The sequence below is a fragment of the Myiozetetes cayanensis genome, unplaced genomic scaffold, assembly GCF_022539395.1.
Source record: "Myiozetetes cayanensis isolate MyiCay16 unplaced genomic scaffold, myiCay2020 scf4, whole genome shotgun sequence".
NCBI classification, from domain to species: domain Eukaryota; kingdom Metazoa; phylum Chordata; class Aves; order Passeriformes; family Tyrannidae; genus Myiozetetes; species Myiozetetes cayanensis.
In genome coordinates this window covers 36468913-36489964 of record NW_026087631.1, presented here as the reverse complement: position 1 = coordinate 36489964, position 21052 = coordinate 36468913, and the positions used below count along the sequence as shown (strand labels likewise).

The following is a 21052-nucleotide window of genomic DNA, read 5'->3' as shown; positions in this document are numbered from 1 at the left end:
TGGTCGTTTTGAAAGGTTGTTATAAATAGAGCATGGTAGGGAGTAGCAAAGAGGGAGAGTACTGGTGATGGTTTGTAAACAGAGCACATGTGGTGTGTTCTGCTTGACAGTGAAAGCTAACATTTCTGATTAATTTTCCTTGAAATAATGTATTTCTTTATTTCAGACTCAAAACTTATTTGAAAGATAAATCCTGCCATAACCAGCAAGCTGGATAAAAATTAGGGTAGAAATTAAAGGACAATCAGGCTTAGAAATGTTCTTCTATTCTGATTTGTAATGGAAGAAGAGATTTGCAGCAAGAAATGTCTTGCATTTATCCCAGTTTCTTTCATGACTAATACCAAGCAAGTCAGAGGAACTGGGCTGGTAAGAGATGGGAAACAAAGATTGCGTGGGGGAAATTCACACTTTTTGTTACAAAGGAAATTTTTTATTTCCCTTCTTCTGAAGAACACAACTCTTATTTATAATCTACCCCCCACAAAAAAATTAGATCTTAGTCTAAGTACAATGAACAGCGGGTTGACCCAGTATTTGGCAACATACTTTCCAGGAACTCAAACTGTAGTTTCCCTCAGGAGAGATCTTCTCCGAATGATCTGCACTGGGGAAGGAGATAAAAGCAGAAATCAGATAAACTCCTATTCACAGAATCACAGAACTTTCTTGTGGGAATTTTTCTCTCTTTTTCTCCACAGTGTATGCATACACACACATGCACATACACATGGGCATACACGCTTTCTCCAAAGCACTTTAAATGTGATAAAATTTTCATAAGAAATGAAACAGAGAAGACTTTCCAAGCACCAGCCAAGTGCCATGACCAGATATTCTCTCTTTTTATCAGGATAATGCATGGTTTTCTGTATAAAGTATTCATGTCTCTGGTATATCATCCTAGATAACTGAAATGATTGAGAGTGTCACTCCTCCATTCAGTGTTTTTGCATCTGCTCAACATTGATTCTGCTGAAAATAGAGCAGGTACCTGTTTTTTGTAGCCACTTGTTAGACTTAAAATCAGTGTGATGTACAAAAGATGGAGTAACGAAGAAATAAAAATGATGGAATATACCTACAGATGATTTTCACTATGTTATCATTTTTTACAATGGTTCAGTGTTATGATAAACTCATTTGGAACATCAGGTTGCAAGAACGGGAATTCCTTAAAGTGATGTTCAAGCACTGATGTTCAGGCAGAAGCTGGTGGTCTTGACACTAACATGAGTAATTTTTTTTAATTACATTTTTGTGAATAGTTGAAATCTAAAAATGTTACCATAAAGATGATGGTAACTTTACACATTGTATATACCCATGCTCAAAGATACATAATATGTCAAGGCATGGAAAGAAGAAATATACGTGTCAAAAGAATAATAGAGGGAAAAAAAACCCCTGAAATTGCAATTAGAATTTTGATTCCTGACATAAGGAGTTAAAGAGTGTAAGACATTTCAGGTTTCTACTAGTCTTGGTACCAAGTAAATGAAGATACCTCTCTCCACAAAAAAACCCTTGTGGCAAACAGGTAGTGGAGGTGATGTGTCTAGCTAAAACATTATGCTAGTTTAAATATTTATTTTTTTGTCAGTATTTGAGATGAACCAGAGCTAGGCCACTGAATCTTCATATGATAAGATACCTTTAGTCTTTTGGATAGCTTAGCTTTGAATAAAGATATTTTGAGTTGTGTGTTGGTTCTGTGTGTGCTGGTCATGTAACAGAAAAGTGCCCCAAGAAAAGGAAAACTATTCAGCAGCATTAAAATACTTATTTCTTTAAAAGATGCAAGTTCATGGAAAACAGGTGCCCAAGGAAAAAAGCTAAATACCAAAAACTTAATAATAAAAAAGGTTTTCAGAGCTCCCTATGAGCTCTGAAATATATGAGCTCCCTAAATTATGCTGACAGAAGGTAAAGGGTTCCTCAATACCTGGTGAAGAGACGCTGGCAGCATTCAACTAGCTTTATGTTCTTGGCAGGGAAATCTGTGAAGTTGGAGACATTTCCTAATAAGATGTGGCAAGGAACTTCCAGACCAGGGACATTCAGCATTCCTGTAAAGTAAGTAACAATTTTATTAATGAGTAATGAAGGGGAAGATAAGACTTAGGGGTGTGAGTCATGGGGGCATGATCAAATGAACCATTCTGGTTGATAAAAAGTCACCATCTGAGATGGTTCTGTAAAGGCGCAAGATTAAAAGCCTCTAATTGCAGGATTTTGAAGGAATATGAAGAATTTTAAAGAACTGAATTTAGGAGTGACCCCAAAAATATATTTACTTTTTATATGTAGAAATTATACTACAGTGCCTTGTTACACTTCAACCATTTTAGCTTTTTGCTCCTTGTAATTACACTAAAAGTTATGGTAATGGCTTTCTCACTGCTGCATCAGTGTTCTTTCATTAAATAAATGGAACTATGCTGCATTTTTAGCAGTACAAGTAAATACAGAACCTTTTACTTTGTTTTAAATTAAGATAGTTTGCTTGGATAGATGTTCCTGAAATGTTTTTGCAAATAGTAATAACAGCATTCACTGTAGTAACAGAGAGACGGAATACAAAAGTGACAACTCTTTCTGTATGTAGTGTTCTGGAACTCGGACACATTTTTAATATGTTCTTATCAGAACTGGGGTAACTGCTTGGCTCTTCTACCTTCTCCTAGGCATAAGGAAAGCATTTACCATGGCAGGAGTGGGTGGAATGCAATTTTCTTTCCAAAGCAGATTTTATTATTTTGGAAAGATTTTCCCAGTGGCTGCTCACAATATTATTCCTGAGATCAGTATTGTGAAATGACACATTTTAGTAGGTCTTCCTGATTCCTCAGTTATGCAGAGCAGTGTCATGTTAAAAATACTATGGATGGCTGTGAGACTAAAGACATTTCAAGTGTACTAGTTCCGTAATCTTCAGAAAATGGTGTGGGCTTATCCTTAAAATGTGTATGTTTCTGTTGATACAGTGATCACAAAGGGATAGGGAATCAGTGATAGAAACAGCCATAGTGTTTTCAGCTACATTTTGTATATAACATACTCAGGAAAGAGAGCTGGAAAAGTGATTGTTAAATACTGGAGATAAATTTTATCTATTGAATCATATCTGGTCAATTAACTAAATCTTTGAAATCATTAATATTATGTTCTTTATAATTTATCCCTAAAATGGTTGTTGCATTGTGACTTTTGGTTTGAAGGTGAGACTTCAAAAATTAAGAATCTGTTGTTGAGTTCCATTTCTATTTCATTAACTTAAGTGCTCTGTGGAAATAATATCAACCTAAATATCAGTTTAATGTTAAGACAAAAAGTTGTTCAACTTCCCCCTCACTCTTTCTCTTTTATTATCCTCCTTATTTATTATCCTTCTTTCATTCCAATTCTTCTGTTTCTGGTCCAAAATTACTTCTCTATTTCTGTAGCTAGCAGTGTGAAGGAGGGAGTGTAATTCATCTATAACTTGCTTTGTGTATGAGTCATGTGTTACTCATAGACTAACAAAAAACTAACAAAAAACCACAACAGAAACCCCAAAACAAAACCACGAAACAACAACAACAAAACCCAAAACCAAAACAAACAAACAAACAAAATACCAAGAGATATAATAGACGGTCTAAAATCTTTTCCTATTCTAGTTTTCAGGAACCTTTCATCTCATATTGACTTTTAACCCTGCCAAGCCCAAAATCACCTAGCGTTTGAGTGACAAGAGCTGCCCAGCTGTGTATAGTCTGGTACCAATATACTGCCACGTGGTGGTCACTGATTGTGGGGGACACCAAACCTGAGTACTGTACCTGCAACACAGGCTGTCATGAAACAAGCGACAGTTCCAGCAATCATTGCTCTGAGAGCACAATCAGCTATTTCCTTCCTTTTTGAGGGAGCAATGCTTGCTAGGAAGAAAAGTAAAGTATATGTCAAACAGAAATATATGTAAGGAAGATTAAGCTGCCAGCTTTTTCACTACAAGAGGAATTTCTGACCCTGCAGTTTGAACTAGGAGAAAAAAGGAGGAAGAGCATGACATTATTTAGTGGGCTATTTGAAGGCCAAGTGCCAATGTTGGCTCTTCTTTTAAGAAGGTGGCTTGTATATAAAATGGTGACTTCTGTTTGCTTTGGGACCTTGCATGTATGTGCTGCTGATGGTGCCCTTCAGAAGGATCTGGTCCCGTGGCTGCGTCTTGCTCCTCCATGCTGAACCACTGCTGGCACTGTGGAGCCCACTGGGGCTTCAGGGCAAAAGAGGGCTACCAGTAGTTCCAGCTGCCTGGTGAGGAACTGACATGGTTTTTTTTAGTTTTTCTTTTTCCACTGAGATATGAGAAGTGTGGGCTTTTTTCTCTTTCCCTATAAGCCTAATGCATATATGCAACATTTTTACAGGAAACAGCCAACTTCATCTTTCAAACCAGCATGCTATTGAAATAGTTTGCTCCTTCTGAAGCTCAAGGGTTGTAGTAGCTCAGGCTCATGGTTGAAGGCTAAAGAGGGAGGACTATCAGCAAGACCTGGTCCCCTCCCCTTGCCCTCAGCCCCTCTCCCAGTACCTCCACCCCAATGACTGTGCCCCTCTGGGATCCCTTCCATGCACAGTTAGGTGCCAACAGAGCAGCTACTCAGCTCCTAATGCTGCTAAGCTTCACCCACAACCTGTTTCTTCTGGTGTTTTCTTTGGGATTTGCTTGCCAAACAAATTGTCTTTTAGACAGGTTCTTACTCAGGCCTCCTATTACCAGTCCCAGGGAGCCGAAGTTGGCAAAGCCACAAAGAGCATAGGTGGCAATGATTTCAGAGCGAACCTGGAAAACAAACACATACCCTCTCAGTTGTTTGAAACAGCTCATGCTGATTCAAGTGTCTGAAAACATGGTATTGTGGCTCAGGCCTCTGAGTATTAAAATTCCTCAATTTCACTTGGTTGCTGCCCAAGTAATGGCTTTCAGAAAGGTAGGCTCATTCTCTTGGTGGAAGTTGATTGCTTTTATACCCACTGCCCGTGTGAGGACTCATAAATCATGTGATGGTTTTATTTTGCATGTACATTGCTGTGCCTTGTTGAATTGAGTACTAGCAATTAAGGACAAAAAAAATCTTATCTTGCTAGTGGAAATTTGGCTGCTGTTTTCTGAATGTATGAGTCAGAGAGCTATAACTCAGCTGCTCCTTTGTAGCTGAATGCCTCCATAGTATTCTATTGAAACCTCAAGTTCTGGTATGCATTCCTGACTTCTTTGTTCCGGAACAAGCACAGGACTCTATGTACAAAGCTGCTCTGAGCATGCTCCGCCCTGAGCACAGAAGATAAATTGGTCTCATAGAGAGTGGGTACTTTGGTGTGTTAACAGGTAGAGAGGGACACTAAGATTTTGGAATGCCCCTTAGCAGCTTATTTCCTCGCTGACTTCCACCATCTTTCTCCCCTTGAGTAATACCAGTTCAACGTGAAACTCAAATCAGAGACAAGTTAGAATGAGCTTTGCTTCCATGCAGGGACTCCTTATATGATGCAGAATGACTTCAGGTGAAACCAGGCTACAAACCTTGCAAAACTTCAGATAAATGTAGTTCAAACATTTTGAGATAGGCAGCAACGTATCTCAGCAAATGTTTTGTTCCCCTGGCAGCTTTGAATTCCTGTTTAAGCTAAATAGGAATAGTGTTTTAGGCTAAAGCAGGTTTCCTGTTTATTAGAAGTTTCTCTGGTTTAATTCCTCTTTTATGAACATCAATTTGTAGATACTTTCAATCAATCTGCACAAATGCAGGAAAATGCTTTTCAAGTACCCACTCTACCAGCTTTTCCTAGAAAAAGCTTTGTGTACTGTGATTTCCCTGCTTTCATTTGCACTTTATTTTCTCTGAAAACAGGAAGCTGTGTAATTACTGACTCAGGTGAGGGCACTTGTTTGCTCACTCTGAGTGATTATCTGTGTGAGGATGTATTAGAGAGCTCTAAAGCTGAAGAGAAATTAAAAATGGAAGTCAAGCACACCCTCACCTAAACTATTGTTCTCTAATTATAATGGTTACTGGGCAATTTTTACCAGCATTATAAATCAAAATTATTGGTATATATCAGAGGTTTTACCATGGAAGCTAATACAGCTCTTTACAGGTATAAAAAGGTGAATGTGGAAGTTCTATATGATATCTTACTGAAAAGAAAAAAAAAAAAAAGAAAAAAAAAGTGAAACAGAGTTCATAGGATCTGCATTTCAAGGCTGACTTCCAGACTAAAAAAGCTCTTATTCACATATACAGAAGTTCAGAGCCATATTCCCCAAGCAGAATGAAGCACAACTGTAGCAGGGCATAACAAAGATCCTTCCAGCCCAGGATTCTATTGGCAGGAGTTTCAGGAGCACTGGTAATGGATGGTCAGGCAAGAGTGTGAATATTTAATCAGACCGTCTGTCTTTCTATCTTTCTATCTCCACATGTGAAATATGTCCTGGTAATCAGGAATGGAAGTGGTCAAGAGCATAGTTTTTGTTTTTAAGTATGAGAGGTATCCACAGCATCATACGAGATTAAAAGAAAAGCTGTACAAAATGCTTTATAATTAAAGATTCTTCTACAGTGACAATTTATCTTGATTTCAGGAACAAAGGCCAATGCAGGTGTAAAGTTGGATATCATGGTTTTTGTTGCCTGTGCTTAAGACAAATTCAGCAAAGACTGTGCATGTGGATGCCAGGTGGGGTAGCAGTCATGGCTGCAAAACTTTGATCAGCTTTGATTGCTGCATGACCTTTGGTCCTGTGCACACACTTTGGAATCCCTTAGCACGACCTTCCTAAGTGCACTATACTAGGGGTTATATATCTGTTGGGTGAACTGTGAATGAGAGGTGGGACAAGGCTTTGGTTGGAAGTCTTTATGCAAACTAACTTTCAGTGCCAATTGAAACAGACTCGTTGGAGTCAGTGTGGCAAGGGAAGTGTATGCCATGCAATACATATCTTTTATTACTGCTCTCTGCACAGGCGACGATAGCCTCCAGCGAAGGAGTGCCAGTAATGCCATCTGCTAAAGTTTGCTGGATGCCTCTCTTCAAGTTTAATGCTTGGGCAAACCTCTGAGGACAGGAGGATTCTCTAGTTCTTGCCCAGGTTTTTCTTAGGACAGTAGCTCACAGGGATGTGCTAGCTGAGAATCAGGTAAGAAGCTTACCTTGAAGACAGCCTCTGTCTGTGGGACATTGCATGTTCACCAAAACTATGCCCTTCTGTTTCTATGTTGGTTTCAGACAGCTAGTGTGATGACAATCCTAGCAGCCTCACAAAGAAATAGTGCACTTTCATAATTGAACTCTGTCGCTTAAGGACACACTGTAGAGTAATATGCAACAACTCTATGCCCATATTAAAAAATAAGTTGAGTTTCAACACTGAAGTATTAGATCGAGTAAATCTGTAAAACTGAAAATGTTACTTACTGTCATATACTGTTTCACACCATTAATGTACATGCTTCCACCCTTTTCTCGGTTGTCAATCAGTTTTGAAAGACGCTCGTAAGCCAAAAATTCATTGAAGAAAGTTTTGTAACCTAGTAGGCCACCAACAATAAAACTGTCTTCCCAGTCTACTCCCATCATGAAAGAGAATGGCATGAAGACATAAGCACAAATAGTCTGTGAAATATATAAAACAAATAGATATGGCTGGTCAAAAGATATGGCTGGTCAAAATATATGGCTGGTTAAAGAACAATGGCATGCAATAATTTCTCTAAACTTACAACAAGGATGGTTTTATTTCAGGGGGAAAAACTGGCTTTGAATTCTTTCTGCCAACACCTCAGGAAGACTGATTTTTTCATAGTAAAGTATGCTTGAGTAATTTTTAAAAGACTAACTCAAAATCTACATATAACAAAGTAATTAGGCATATCCCTAGTTTTACTTTTAAAGTAAAACAATCGTTTCTGTGCTTTTTTTCCCCCAATAATGGCTTTAAATTGGGCATGGTGTTTAAAGCAAAGAAGAAATATTGAGTTAAAGGAGCTGATAAGGGAACTGAGAAGTCTAATTCTTCTGCTGATTAAATCAAAAGTGTTAATGAACATGCTTAATGACCAGGTTATTAACTCCGGCTGGTGTAAACAGAAGAGTTGTCTCTGCATAAAAGCTATGTATCGAACAAAATTAAAGCTGTACCATTTTTTCCCTGGCATTAAAAGTTTTATGCGAATTTAAAAAGAAATCCTATCTCACAATACATCTTATTTTTATATGACAGGAAATAGCTCCAGCTGTGAAACGGTTTGGTCAGATAGTCCTTAGCAAATGTAAAAGAGGTCTTTAAGCAGTTCCTATTTCTGGCTGGTTTCTCTGCTCTCAAAGGATTAGAGGTTAGTGTCTCTTAAAAGGGAAAGATGGCTGAATGCATCATGTCTGTGCAACTCAGTTCCTTCTGGACTATTTACCTGTCCAACTCTTGCACTATCCAGCAGTTATTAAAATACCTGCCCTTGCATGAGGGCTGAGGCATGCATATTAGAGCCTTTCCTTGACTGTGGGTGTCTGTGTGGTGAGATATCTGTGAAAGCTCTGCAGGGTACTATCTTAACATTGCTGAAACCACATTTGTTATGAGTGCCTATTCACTTCTTCAGCACCTTTATCACAAGTTATATCCATGTTTAATGCAGGACTTCTATTAGAGTCTTGTAAAACAAAAAGCCCCAAACCATTGAAACAAGACGGTTGCATTGGGTCAAAAATGACATATTGACTTGGGTTAAAACAGAAGTCTTGTTTGAAACCTGTTTGCTCAGATGAGTGATTTGGGTACAGTTTTACATTGTGTTGAAAACTAAGTGGTATTGAGTAAATGTGGGTTCAGACAAGTCCAGCTTTGTCCCAGTGTCCCCATCTTAGTTAACCTGATGAGCATTAAGTGTTTGATGGGATTCTGAAGCTAAAGCTACTTTAATGTTTAGCTGAAGATGTTAATGGTTTGTCAAATGTGTAACAGACAGATATGCTGCACTGTCAAATCAGAGGAGGCAGGTGTTAGTATACTCTGTGTAAACATACCATGAGGGTTAGCAAGAACACCAAAGAGGGAAACTATACACAGAGCAATAGCTACAGAAATACTTACATGGCAATAATTTTACTTTGACTGTTTAGGTAGCATTAAAAAGCAAAACAACAATGAAAAATAACCGTAACAAAACCATACAGGCACTTAATTTGAGTAAGATAAATTATACACGTATGTGATCTGCATGAAGGACCTGGAAGCCATACCTCAAAGCTCAGCTGTGGATAGTCAAACAAGCTGCCCAGCCACGAAAGGGATGAGTCAAGAAAAGTCAGCAAGGCAAGGAAGGAGATCAGATTCACGGCGATGTTTGCTACCAGTGTGATGGAGGTAGAGGCACCCTGACTGGCTGCTTCCAGCAGACTCTTTGAGTCACTTTGTTGTTGAAGAAAAAACCACAGTGTGAACATTTTCAATTCAAGAACAGATAATAGAACTAAAAGGTATGTGCACTTGATTAGAAATCTAGTATCAAAGCTATCTGTTGACTCATAGGGAAAGTAATGATGCGAAATGACAAGATGGAGTAGGCTTTTGCAATCAATCCTCATGGCAGACACTTGAAACATATGCTTGTGGTGCCTCGAGGATGAATTCTCTGACAGGTTCAGGGTTGGGCATTGTATGGATCAGGTCTCAATACTGTAGCACTGCTAGGATGAGGGATTGGTCACTGCTCTTCTTACACACACCTCTTGCAGAGATGCCTGGGCTGTTCAGGAACAGCTTCTTACAAGTCTTTTTGCTTTGCCTGTCATTCTCAAGACAGGTAAGTCTCCATGCAGATCAGCAACAAGTTCGCTGCTGTTGCTGAAATGATTGCTCCACCTTTTTTTTTGGATGTTTGCATTTACAGATTCATTACAAAAGAAAGACAGCAATGTCACAAGTGGAAAAACCTCTTGGTGGGTCACCTCATGTAGGTATTTCCCTCTTTCTTTGGAGAGTTACTGTCTGTCCCAATGGGACGTGACATCTCCATATGTTATGTTGTAATTGGGCACACTGCTCTTGAATTCACAAATCAACCATTTGCACTATATTAGTGTGTAATTAATATATTGCTTGCAGACCTACCATGTAGTCCCCCTTAAGCTTATGTGTGAGCAGTGATCTTTCCAAATCTCATTTTTGCAGTAATATTAGGATTAACCAGAGCCTCGATCACCTTACCATTTTACCATTTGTAGGCTGCTTCTCAGAGTTACCAGAGGCTTTTCAGTTTCAGGCCAGAATAGTTTGGAGGTGGCTAATGATGCTGGTGCTGACATGACAGAAGCAGTCAGTAGGTGGGAGGAAGAAATCTAGAATTCCAGGTGAGAGAAAATACTCTGTGATAACCACATAAAGTGCAAACATGAAGGAAAGCAATTAAAACTGTCAGACATTTAAAGTTCATTAAAAAGTTCACATTGCTCATATGGAGAAGAAGACAGGGGATTTTTGTGGTTAATTCCTTCGGAGAGGGACAAAAAAATCCTGATGGGAATGACTCAGAGATACTTTCAAAGCATTTTAGCTGGGCTTTTATATTTAGAAGATTTCAGATAAATCATGTATTTTCCATTTCTTTTCCCCTGTCTTACCCCAAAAGAAATATATGCTCCTAAGACACTTCCAGCAATAGTTGAGAATCCTGCTGTCATGACTGCATGGAGTTCAGATTTGGTGATGTATGGTAAGTAGGGCCTCACCAGGAGAGGAGACTCTGTCTGGAAGTGAAAAACAAGCACCAAACTCAGAAATTCCCAATAAAAGGCAATAAATTTAGTTTATTATCAGGACAGAAAAATGAACAGTGACAGACTACTGAAATATCATGCTAATATTGCTTTTGGACTTGGATGCTATTTGGTGATCTTTCTACTTTGAACCCTGAGACAGTGTTGTAAATGTGAGTTTAATGGATTTCTTATTAAAGTGGATCCTAAATTCCTATGAGATGCTGCCTCCTGCTTTTGTAGTTAAAGCCTTATACTACTAGCACCAAATCTTAGTTTTCTGCATCGCCTTTCTCTCCTGTCCCTGCCTGCCTTGCATGTCCTCTTTTCATCCCACTTGCCTTCTGAATTAAAAAAAAAACCCTGAAATTGTTATTTCTTCATAGCCTTGGAGTAACCTGTTAGTCATTTATTGGACATCTATCACCTACATTTATGCTTGACTTTCTGTTGGGAAAATATATGGTTTCCAAATTCCCTCCCTTTTTGCATCACTGCCAACATATGAACATATGGAATTTTGTAAATCAACCATCAGTCCTGCTGTAGGAGAGTCATAGCTTAACAAGAAATGTTTTTTTTAATAAACAGATGCTCAGTGAGCAGCACAATTTCACTATATTTAATAATATTGTGTTATCATGTTTTTTCCATACTCCAACTCACCTGTCCCACAAAAATGTTACCTGCAGCTACCAGAGATTCAATAGGAGTTGTCCCCATGAAAATGTGCATTATCCAACCAACCTAAAGTAATTGAAAAAAAGAAACAAAAATTTGATCTACCTATTCCATGCACTTCTAGAGTTAATCATATCAATCTAAGACTTCTGAGACACATTATGATATTTCTAGCTTAAAAATAAGAACTGTTTTTCATGTCTACCCCTGAGCAATTTGGTCAGGGTCAATGCTATAGTTCCTCTGCATATGTTCAAAAATGTCCCACAGTAGCCAAACGAGTACCCACTGGCAAAAATTCATACCTTTCCAATGAGCCACTGCATGAATCCAACGTGGTAAAGAATAGACATTATTGTGCTGAAGAAAACTACAATTGGCAGTACCTGGTTTGGAGACACAAAATCATTAAAAGTTTTAGAGTGGTTTCCTTTCCTTGGTTCTGTGGCCCATTTAATTTTTGAAAAAGGGGGTCATGTTTTCAAAATGTACTTACAGGTATGGAAAACTCATCATTTAGTTTACATATATGCTGTAAAATTGTTAAATCTCTAGACTTGTTGTTTGTGCTGGAATTAACTAACTTTCATTTATCTACATAGTTTTCTAGCAGCAGTGTAATAGTTTTGAAACAGTTTGTTTTAACAAGTTTATAGCCATGTTTAAGTAATTTCAAACATTATTGGGCAATGGCATTTACAAGACTTGGATACGTAAAAATTGGATTTTGAAAACCATTAACAATGGTACTCTGCTGTAAAATTCAGATCTCAACTTCCTCTAGCATCATAGCATGTTAAGGGTTGGAAGGTAGCTCAAAGATCATCTAGTCCCAACCACCCCTCCCATGGGCAGGGACATCTCCCACTAGACCAGGTTGCTCAAGGCCTCATCCAACCTGGCCTTGAACACTGGCAGGGTTGGGGCATCCCCAACCTCCCTGGGCAACCTGTTCCAGTATCTCACCACCCTCACAGCAACAAATTTCTTCCTAATATTATCTACCCTAAATTTCTCCTCTTTCAAATTGTACCCATTACTCCCTGTCCTATCACTATAGTTCCAGACAGAGTCTCTCTTCAGCTTCCTTGTTTTTCCCCTTCAGATACTGGAAGGTTGCCATGAGATCTGCACTCACACTTCTCTTCTCCAGGTAGAACAGCCCCAACCTTCTCAGCCTGTCTTTGCAGGGGAGGTGTTCTTTTTGTCAACTTCATGATGCTCCCCTGCACTTGCTCCAACAGCTCCATGTCCTTCTTATGTTGGGGACACCAGAACTTGATGCAGTAGTCCAGGTGGTGTCTCACAAAAGGAGAGTAGAGGGGGAGAATCACCTACCTCCACATACTGGCCGTGCTTGTTTTGAGGAAGCCAAGGGTTCAGCTGGCCTTCTGGGGTATGAGTGCACATTGCCAGGTCATGTTGAGTTTTTCATCAACCATCACCCCACCCCACCCAACCATCATCTCTGTGTCTGTGTTTTAAAAAACACAGTTTAGACTGCTGTGTTAGCAAAAGTTGAAGAGGTTTCAATTGGAATTATAGCTGACTTGATTTCACAGAATCAAAGGTAGCCTCTGTAGATGCCTTTCAATAACAGATTATAGAAAAATCCTCTTTTATTCTGCTATATTTACAGTATTGTTTATAATGCCAATGTGGAATATTCAAGAGCTCTGTAATCTGTATGCTGAGAAAGAATCTCCTTAAAGGTATACACTTCCTAAATACATAAAGTAAATATAAGTCTCTTTCATTGGAGACTAAAGGAAAAACATTTCCCTACAACATATAATTTAAAAGAATCATATGAATGCCTAACGCACTGTCTGATGCATTATTAAATATGTTGGGTTTTCATTCTGAATAAAACTCCTATCACAGGACCTCACCACTGCTATGCTAGTAGGTTGTGAACACCCTAGGAAGGAAGAACATTCCCCCAAAAGACCCAAAATTAGTCAGACAGATTAGTTACAGTTAAAACAATACCACTAAGACTAGGAAGCTTTCATTTGTGCTTACTAATGACATAATGCATTATACGTAAAATCAAGTCATAGAATGAAAAAGAACAAACAACTTTGTTAGTTCAGAATTTCACAGTAAATAGAAGCTGCGCCTTTCTAGAGGAGACTTGGTACTATCAACAGTCTTGACAAACATTTGGAAATTCAATTTGTATGATCAGAACCTTTCACTGAAAGGACAGAGTGCACTTAACTGCTGTTGTTGTGCTGTTCAACAAGTTAATAAAAGACTGCTTTCTTTAGTTTGATTCTCTGATCCTTTTTGCAATCCTCTCAGGATAGTTCGTCATGCAGAAATAGCAGAAAGTTTAGTTTAGTAAAATTAACCTCTTTCTTCCCTGCCTTTTCTCTTCTGCCATTTGCCTTTGTGCTAGCCAAAGAGGCATCTTGCTCCCAGCCAGCTCCATATCCTGGCACAAGATACAATGTCTGTAACGAAATGGGTCTGGAGAAACAGTAGGCAGAGAGGCAAAGGTCAACTCTCTCTAGCTGATGGCAAAAACTGTGAGTGATCACCCATCTTTCACTCTAAATGGACAGGAAAAGCTCTCAAGTTTGAGAGCCGTGGTTTGCTTTCAGCGGAAGGAGAGAGAACACAATGTTCTGCCAATACTGGGTGACAGCAGGCATCCTTTGGCCTTCTCCACATTCCTCTGAAAATATTTTAAATAACATTAGAACATGCTTTTCCAGTTTTGTGGTTGCAGCCATTCCTGGTTAAAGCACCTGTCGTTATAAAACATGAAGTCTACCCCAAAGCTATGGGTGCTCTGAACAGGGGCTCACAATGGGGTTGTCTTCCACTTGCTTCTACCATGAAAAAATTCACATTTAATTTGAATTTACACACACCATTACAACCTGCAGATAGAGACATCTATCAACTCAGAAAAAAATAGGAGAGAACTGCTAAAAGGAAATATGACCAGGAAGTCAGATGAACCTTAGCTGTAGCAGAAGCCAGCTTCTCCAAAAGGTCTAGTATGTTTCTGCATGGGAAGAGTGGATGGCTCCTGTAGTTTAGTTTAAACTGCATGCTTAAAATGTTACAATTACATTTTTCTCTGTGGGCAAACTGACGTGGAAGTTTAATCTTCAGTTTGTACAGCTCCTGATGCGTACTACATACCTTTAAATACTCAGGTTTTAATGGATGAATACATTTAATGAGCATTCTGAAAAATCGCACAGCCTTTCAATGCAGAATTTTAATCAAAGAGCTCTTTAGAATTATATTTATGTGACCTACAAATGTTGCAGTTTATGCTTCCCAAAATACAACCTTCAAGAAAATAAATTCTCTAAACGGTATGTTTTATGAACTGGGTTATTTCCTGTTTATTGGCAATTCTGCAATAAGGTTTGATCTTACTAAAGAGCTACTTTCCAGATCATGATTAATATGAATGTTACATGGAGAGCAGGGAGTTAAAACTGACGGCTGCTCTCAACTTCCCCTCCCATTTGCGGCTGAATGTTCACCTTTTTTTCTTATTTTCTTTTAAAGAAGAAGTTGCTAGTGATGTTTAAGGAACATCCTGCTTTCATACACTCCTAAAGCATGACCTTCAAAGTAAAGCCTTTCTCAGGGAGCCGTAATCCTCCTGGTGCAGAAAGGAAGTTTATTTCCTGTTTGCTGAAAGCAAACTTTGCTTTTTGTAGTCAATAGGATAGATGACTTAATACTAAGAGGGTTTTTTCCAACTAATTAAGTACTTGGGTGTGCTTGGTTGTGTGGGCAAGTGCTTTTTTTCAGAACTCTGAAACTCCCTGTCTGCTTTCACAAATACCCATTTAAAATAACCCATATGCACGTATGTGCTGTGTCTGATCTTATAGCGATGTCTACCTAAGTTAGCAGAAAACTTATATGTCCCTGCATACTGATAAGGTTGCAGTATGAATACAATTAGACTCTGAAGGTTTTCTGTGAAGACATACCCTATCTCTTGTCCACTCTCTCAAGAGGTAAGCCAGTACTGAGACATTTCTTTTTTGGAGGATGCTTTAAAATATCTGGTGGCAAGATTTGGAGAGCTCAGAGTAACATGCAAACCTCACAAAATATCTGAAAGACACACAAAAAGCACTTTGACCCATCTTAATGTCTAAACAAATGACAAGTATTTCAAGAGAGAATAGGCTGGCTGTGAGAATTCCCTTTCTACAGAAGGAGCAGATGGAGGATGTTCTGGTATTGCTGTGCACTTGTCTGCCACTCTGTTTACCATATATATATTCCTAGACATATGCAGCTCTGAAAATCAACTCCTGAATTTTGTTGGGTATTTTTCAATGTGAAAATAACCTACTTGTTCCTGTTATACTCTTCTAGATATGCCATGTCTATTGCTGGCTTGAACTATAGAATAAGATTGATGGTTGTTTGCATACACAGAAGCAAACTTTTGGCTGTCTGGTCTCTAGTTATGGCTTTAGTCAGCAAGGAATTTTACATCACCACTGAGGCACTAAAAATCACCTTGAAATAATAATATTCATAAGGCATTATCAAAAGCCACAGGAAAAATAACACTGGAGGTGGGAATTAAATCATTTCACCCCTAAAATATGTAATTGGGAATACAAATCATTATTTGAGTGCTCAGTAGAGTAAAGGTGCTCAGTAGAGTAAAGCAGAAAGTGAAATTAAAGGTTTCACCTTAGTATTTAAAAAAATATTGAACTTCAAAAATAATTTATATTTATTGATTAAATTCTTAATTTCTTTTTCTCCTCTGAGATGTTCTAACTACCCTTAGAAGCAGCCTATTTTACAGATAGCACTTCTTTAGTATTTCTACAGGTAGCATCTACAGATAGCACTTTCATTCTCAAGTGGTGAAAGAACCAAATTTGAAGATTATCTGATTTGGAATATCACCTCAAGAAAAAAAGAAGATGAAAGGCATGTAAGCCCATGGTCAGCTCTCTGAAACATCAAAAGAATGATCTCTGAGTAAGTCTTGATACATTTCTCAAGTTTGTTGGGGAGTTTTTTGCTTGTTTTTTTGTTACTGGGGTTGGATTTAGGTTTTTCTGCTTTATATGTTGATTCCAGCCTAAGCAGGTATTATGGCATGAGGTACTTCTCGAAGCAAAACCGGGAAGAATATTGATGCAGATCAGAGAGCACAGAGAACATAAACTGTATTCCAGCAGTTTCCCAGCAGGGTTTTCTAAGGGAGAGAGCTGCAAAATCTCCCTGGGATCTTACTAATGTAATAATAACACAATTTAATGTAATTCTTCCTGGTTATGCATGGGCAGCTTCTATCTCTTTTACCAGGTGTACATAAATATACATCAAGGCTTTCCACTGTTGCAGGGGCAATGTCTGTGAAGCATTGGTCTACACAGCCTTTGAGGATAAGACATTTAAGAATAGCACTTTTACTCATGGAGAGGTGGAAAAGCTAGGCTGGAGGTCGTATTTCTGTGGGTGGCCAGGTAAAACCATTTAACCTATTCCTTGCAGAAAGATATCCCAAAATTCTGTCTACATGCAATGTATGTTGTTATAATTGGACTAAACAAGTACAATCTAACTAAGTGTATAGCAGCAAATGAAATGCTTCCTATGGGCTTCCCAAATTTTCTATTCAGAATGTCTCATAGTAAGGAATAATTTACCTCTTAGCTGATTTCTCTGGTGACTACACAGGTATCACAAAACATGTAATAAATTTATTTCCCTGCTATACTGTTCCTTTTTCTGTTGTTTATCTGCCACATACAGCATGTATAAAAACTCTCTCACCTTAAAAGCGAAGAAATGATCCTTATATTTTTCACCAAACACAAACTTGGAACCTGTGTCAGAGTACTCCAGAAAAGTCTAGGGACAGAAAGCAAAGGAAATTAGCCATAAGCTCTTGATACCTACCAAAAACTAAGATATTGCTAGCTATCTTGCAGAGATCTGGTGAAGTCCAAGAAGATTGTACTCTATATGAGTTCAGGCCTCACTGATTGTGTCTGGCTGAATTGAGGGTCTCTGCCTTGCTCTAGCAAGAGTGCAGGGTATGCAGGCAAATGACAAGAGCATAGGGCACAAATTCCTTGATTACCCAACACAATAGAGGCCATAAAGTAAACTAAAAGAAACATTTATTTTTTAATCCTAATACTGTGGCACATTTTTATGCTCCATCATGCAAATAAGTGCAATAAATGACACAGTTTAAAATAGAGATTTAATGGCTGAAGTAATGAGTTTTGGAATAAGTACCTAAAAGCTAACCTAAAGAAATCTACTCTTTAATTTAGATCCAGTGCTACATTTTTATACTCCTGATGCCAAAATATGCATTAATGATACATTTTAAACTGGAGATAAAGTACAGTTTATAATAGCTATAGTAGTGAATTCTGACAAGAGCAACTGTAAGCCATATGAAGTTAATGAAAGGGTGCACCAGACCTGCTTCAGTTAGAGACTGAGAACCTGGTGACAAAACCCAGATGACTCCCACTGCTTGCAGAAAAGGCAGACATCACACTTGTGCCTTTGCTTCCATAGAGAGACAGTACATTCTGCACTGTCTTGTTTTACGTGTGTTTAATTACCTGTGAAGAGCAGCTGTGAGAATAGTATCCCTGGGGTGAAAAGTGTGAATGTCCTTCAGTGGGTACTCTCTGATCTACATTTTGAATATTGCTTATTCATTACTTTACAGCACTGAGCTTTTTAAAAAAAACTTTGTGTCTGCAGGGACACCTACAGACAGATCCTATCCACTCTCTAGAGATATTTTTCTGCTTGCAGATGTGGATATTGCCACCTGTATGTAGTTAAATTAATTTTCTTACATGTCATGAGAACTATGAAATATCCCTCATGCCTGGACTGCTGCTACTCTGAAGACAACAGTGGTTCCGCCTTAAACTTCAAGGCTTTTCGGAATGTCACATTTATTGCAAGGATGCTTGGAGTTGGGCCACGTCTAAGAGTTTCTATGAGTGCCCTGGCACAATAGTGGTTTTATGTTTCAAGGATGCAAATTTAACTTCAGGCCAAGGATGGTAAATCCATTAAGAAATGGGATCTTTCTGGCCATTACTCATCAGATTGTCCCCCATGGTCTTGTATTAACTGGACAAAAAAGAAATTAGAAGGTTGAATTCAGGTAGTCAATTACCATTCTGAGAACCCAGTTTTCCTTAAGAGGAGAAAACATCCAGAAGCAAATAGATCCTTGAAAAGCCTGACTGTTATGTAAGAGTCTCAGGACAGAAAATTGTATTAAAAACAGTGAGGATTTTTCCCAGTAGCTTACCTGGATCTGAATGCCTAGCCAGTTAAATACATCAAAACCCACTTTGGTCCTCAGAATAAGAAGCCCAAGAATAAACTGCATTCCTATTCCTGAAAGTACTGGTCTCCAAGCAACCTAGATAGACAGAAAAATAAAGAAACTCTTTGTTATTTAAATAAATAATAATTTACTTCAGACATTTATTAAAATAAGGCAAGGGGATTGTCTGACTACGCTGCAGGATAGGAGCAGCTGCCAAACCAGGTTGTAAGGGACTTGGATCTTCACATACGTGGACAGAGAATAAGGAGATTTTTTTACAGGGTTTATCCTTGGGTAATTTCAAATCTGTTTCTGTTCCCCAGCTTAAAAGACTTTTGATACTTAAGAAATACTCAGTCATATATTGTGATTCATCATATAAAGGTAGTTGTAAGAAAAATTGTTGCTGCCTGTGATTAATTCCTCTTCACTCCACTGAAGATTCCTGCTCTGCTGCCTCAGAAAACATCTTTTGTTTGTGAAAATTAGACCAAATTATTTACAAGACAAAGAGTTGAAATGGTATTCTAATTTACTCAGATTGTATTTGAACAACACAAATCAATTAGGTGCAATGAGGACTCATGGGAGACCATAATGCATTTGGAGTAGTTTTCATCTCAGTTGGAGACAGCAGCAGTTGCAGAGAATAGGACAGGTTTATTAGTCCTTGCTGAGAGGACTTCACCTGTTAAGAAGTGATGCAAGAAGTGTGGAAAGTACTGGTGAAACTTGGTGACCAGGACAGTGGATATATGACTAACAAAAGCATGCACTGGTATTTGAGGCATTCACACAGGAGGAAAAGTTGAGATGGGAGTTGTGGTGGTTGTTCGCAATAACACAGCAGAACAGAGTGATCATCTTTGACGGAAATTTAAAATAAATGGCATTGACCAGTCTATGGCTGGTGAGTTAAAAGTGAGGACCTCCACTAGGCCTCAGTTTTTGAGTTTGCAGTGGGAAGCAAACTTATGAGAGATTAAGAGCTATATACAAGACAATCTTCAGTTCCATGCAATTTGTGTTGATGTGATGACAATGTCCTCAAACAACCCTGTGATGTCCAGAGGACTGTGGCGAGGCTCCTGTGGGTGAAAATGTGTAGAAGGCCCACCTCAGCTTGCACTGATGCTTCAGGAGCAAATGTGTTCCAATCTGCATCAGAGCTGGATGGACAAAAGATGGGCAGTGGCTTCCCAAAATAATGAGAGGTAGATGCTGGTTCAACACCACACATGCTCACCAAGAGCAAAATTACTTTCCTCAGAAATTAAATGCATCACTTGGTATTGGGCAAGCCTAAATTTTTACTTAAATTTTAGTAAGCCTCTCTTTCTCTTACTGAACTTGATGCTAGGGTAGGGGAATAGCTTTTGAGATACTGAATTAAAAAAAATCCCCAGCAATCCAACATGGACTAAATACTCACTCTGGCTGGATATTTTGAAAAGATAAGCATCAGGAGAACATACATCACAAGCCCACCAAAGGAGATTAGCTGGTGGGATCCCTGTTCCATTGTGTCAAAGATGAGCCAGCAGATGATAGTTATAATAAGAGCTGCACACAACACCCTGGGGAAAAAAAAGCATCATGACATCCTGAAAAGACCAGATATTCCTTTCCCTTCCCCCACCCACAACACTTACATTTCTGTTTGTGAATGAACTCTCTGTGCAATGTTGTAGGCTGAAACATGTAGCTTTACACAAGCAGGAATGTGCCTTTGCTGATGCACCTCTAACAACAACATCCCTTGGTGGCATCCCAAAGAAGTGTCCTCCAACAAGGTCCCCCAAGCCAGATTAAAAACCCAGAGCAAAACCCCATAGAGCATGAGTAACTCTTGTCTGGGTGTTATTTCTATTAAATGAAGTGTGATATCTTCCTTTCTCCTTCCATCCTCTTCCTTCTTCCCTTCCTTCCTTTCCTTTGTTGAATCTTTCCTTAACTCTTGGCAAGACAGGCTGTGCTTTCTACAAATAGCACTGTGCCATTTAACTCGTGGGTCTATGAAGAACACTCTATCAAGGAGCAGGTTATAAATGGTTTATTTCTTTGTAACCAGATGTAGTCTGTTAAGCTATATCAAAAACAATGACAAGAGCCATGTGTATATCTGTGTTTCAGTGTTTCTATCGTCCCCACTATCACAGAACCATATTCAGCTTATTTATTGAAGCTAATTACTACAACGACAGCCTGAAAGGCAGCAAAATACATCTCCCAAAC

General features: G+C 38.6%; 1 protein-coding gene across 1 annotated transcript in view; it reads right to left on the bottom strand.

Annotated features, from left to right (window-relative positions):
• Positions 1-504: 504 nt before the first annotated feature.
• SLC28A3 (solute carrier family 28 member 3) overlaps positions 505-21052 on the bottom strand; it is a 35816-nt gene continuing 15268 nt past the window's right edge. Inside the window, exons 6-18 of the mRNA XM_050329740.1 lie at positions 20250-20394; positions 18797-18910; positions 17278-17355; positions 11793-11873; positions 11473-11553; positions 10672-10797; positions 10259-10389; positions 9292-9460; positions 7471-7668; positions 4750-4831; positions 3825-3923; positions 1946-2069; positions 505-607 (exon numbers count right to left, since the gene is read on the bottom strand). Coding sequence (XP_050185697.1) covers positions 505-607; positions 1946-2069; positions 3825-3923; positions 4750-4831; positions 7471-7668; positions 9292-9460; positions 10259-10389; positions 10672-10797; positions 11473-11553; positions 11793-11873; positions 17278-17355; positions 18797-18910; positions 20250-20394 — 1531 coding nt within the window. The remainder of the gene's footprint in view (positions 608-1945; positions 2070-3824; positions 3924-4749; positions 4832-7470; positions 7669-9291; positions 9461-10258; positions 10390-10671; positions 10798-11472; positions 11554-11792; positions 11874-17277; positions 17356-18796; positions 18911-20249; positions 20395-21052) is intronic.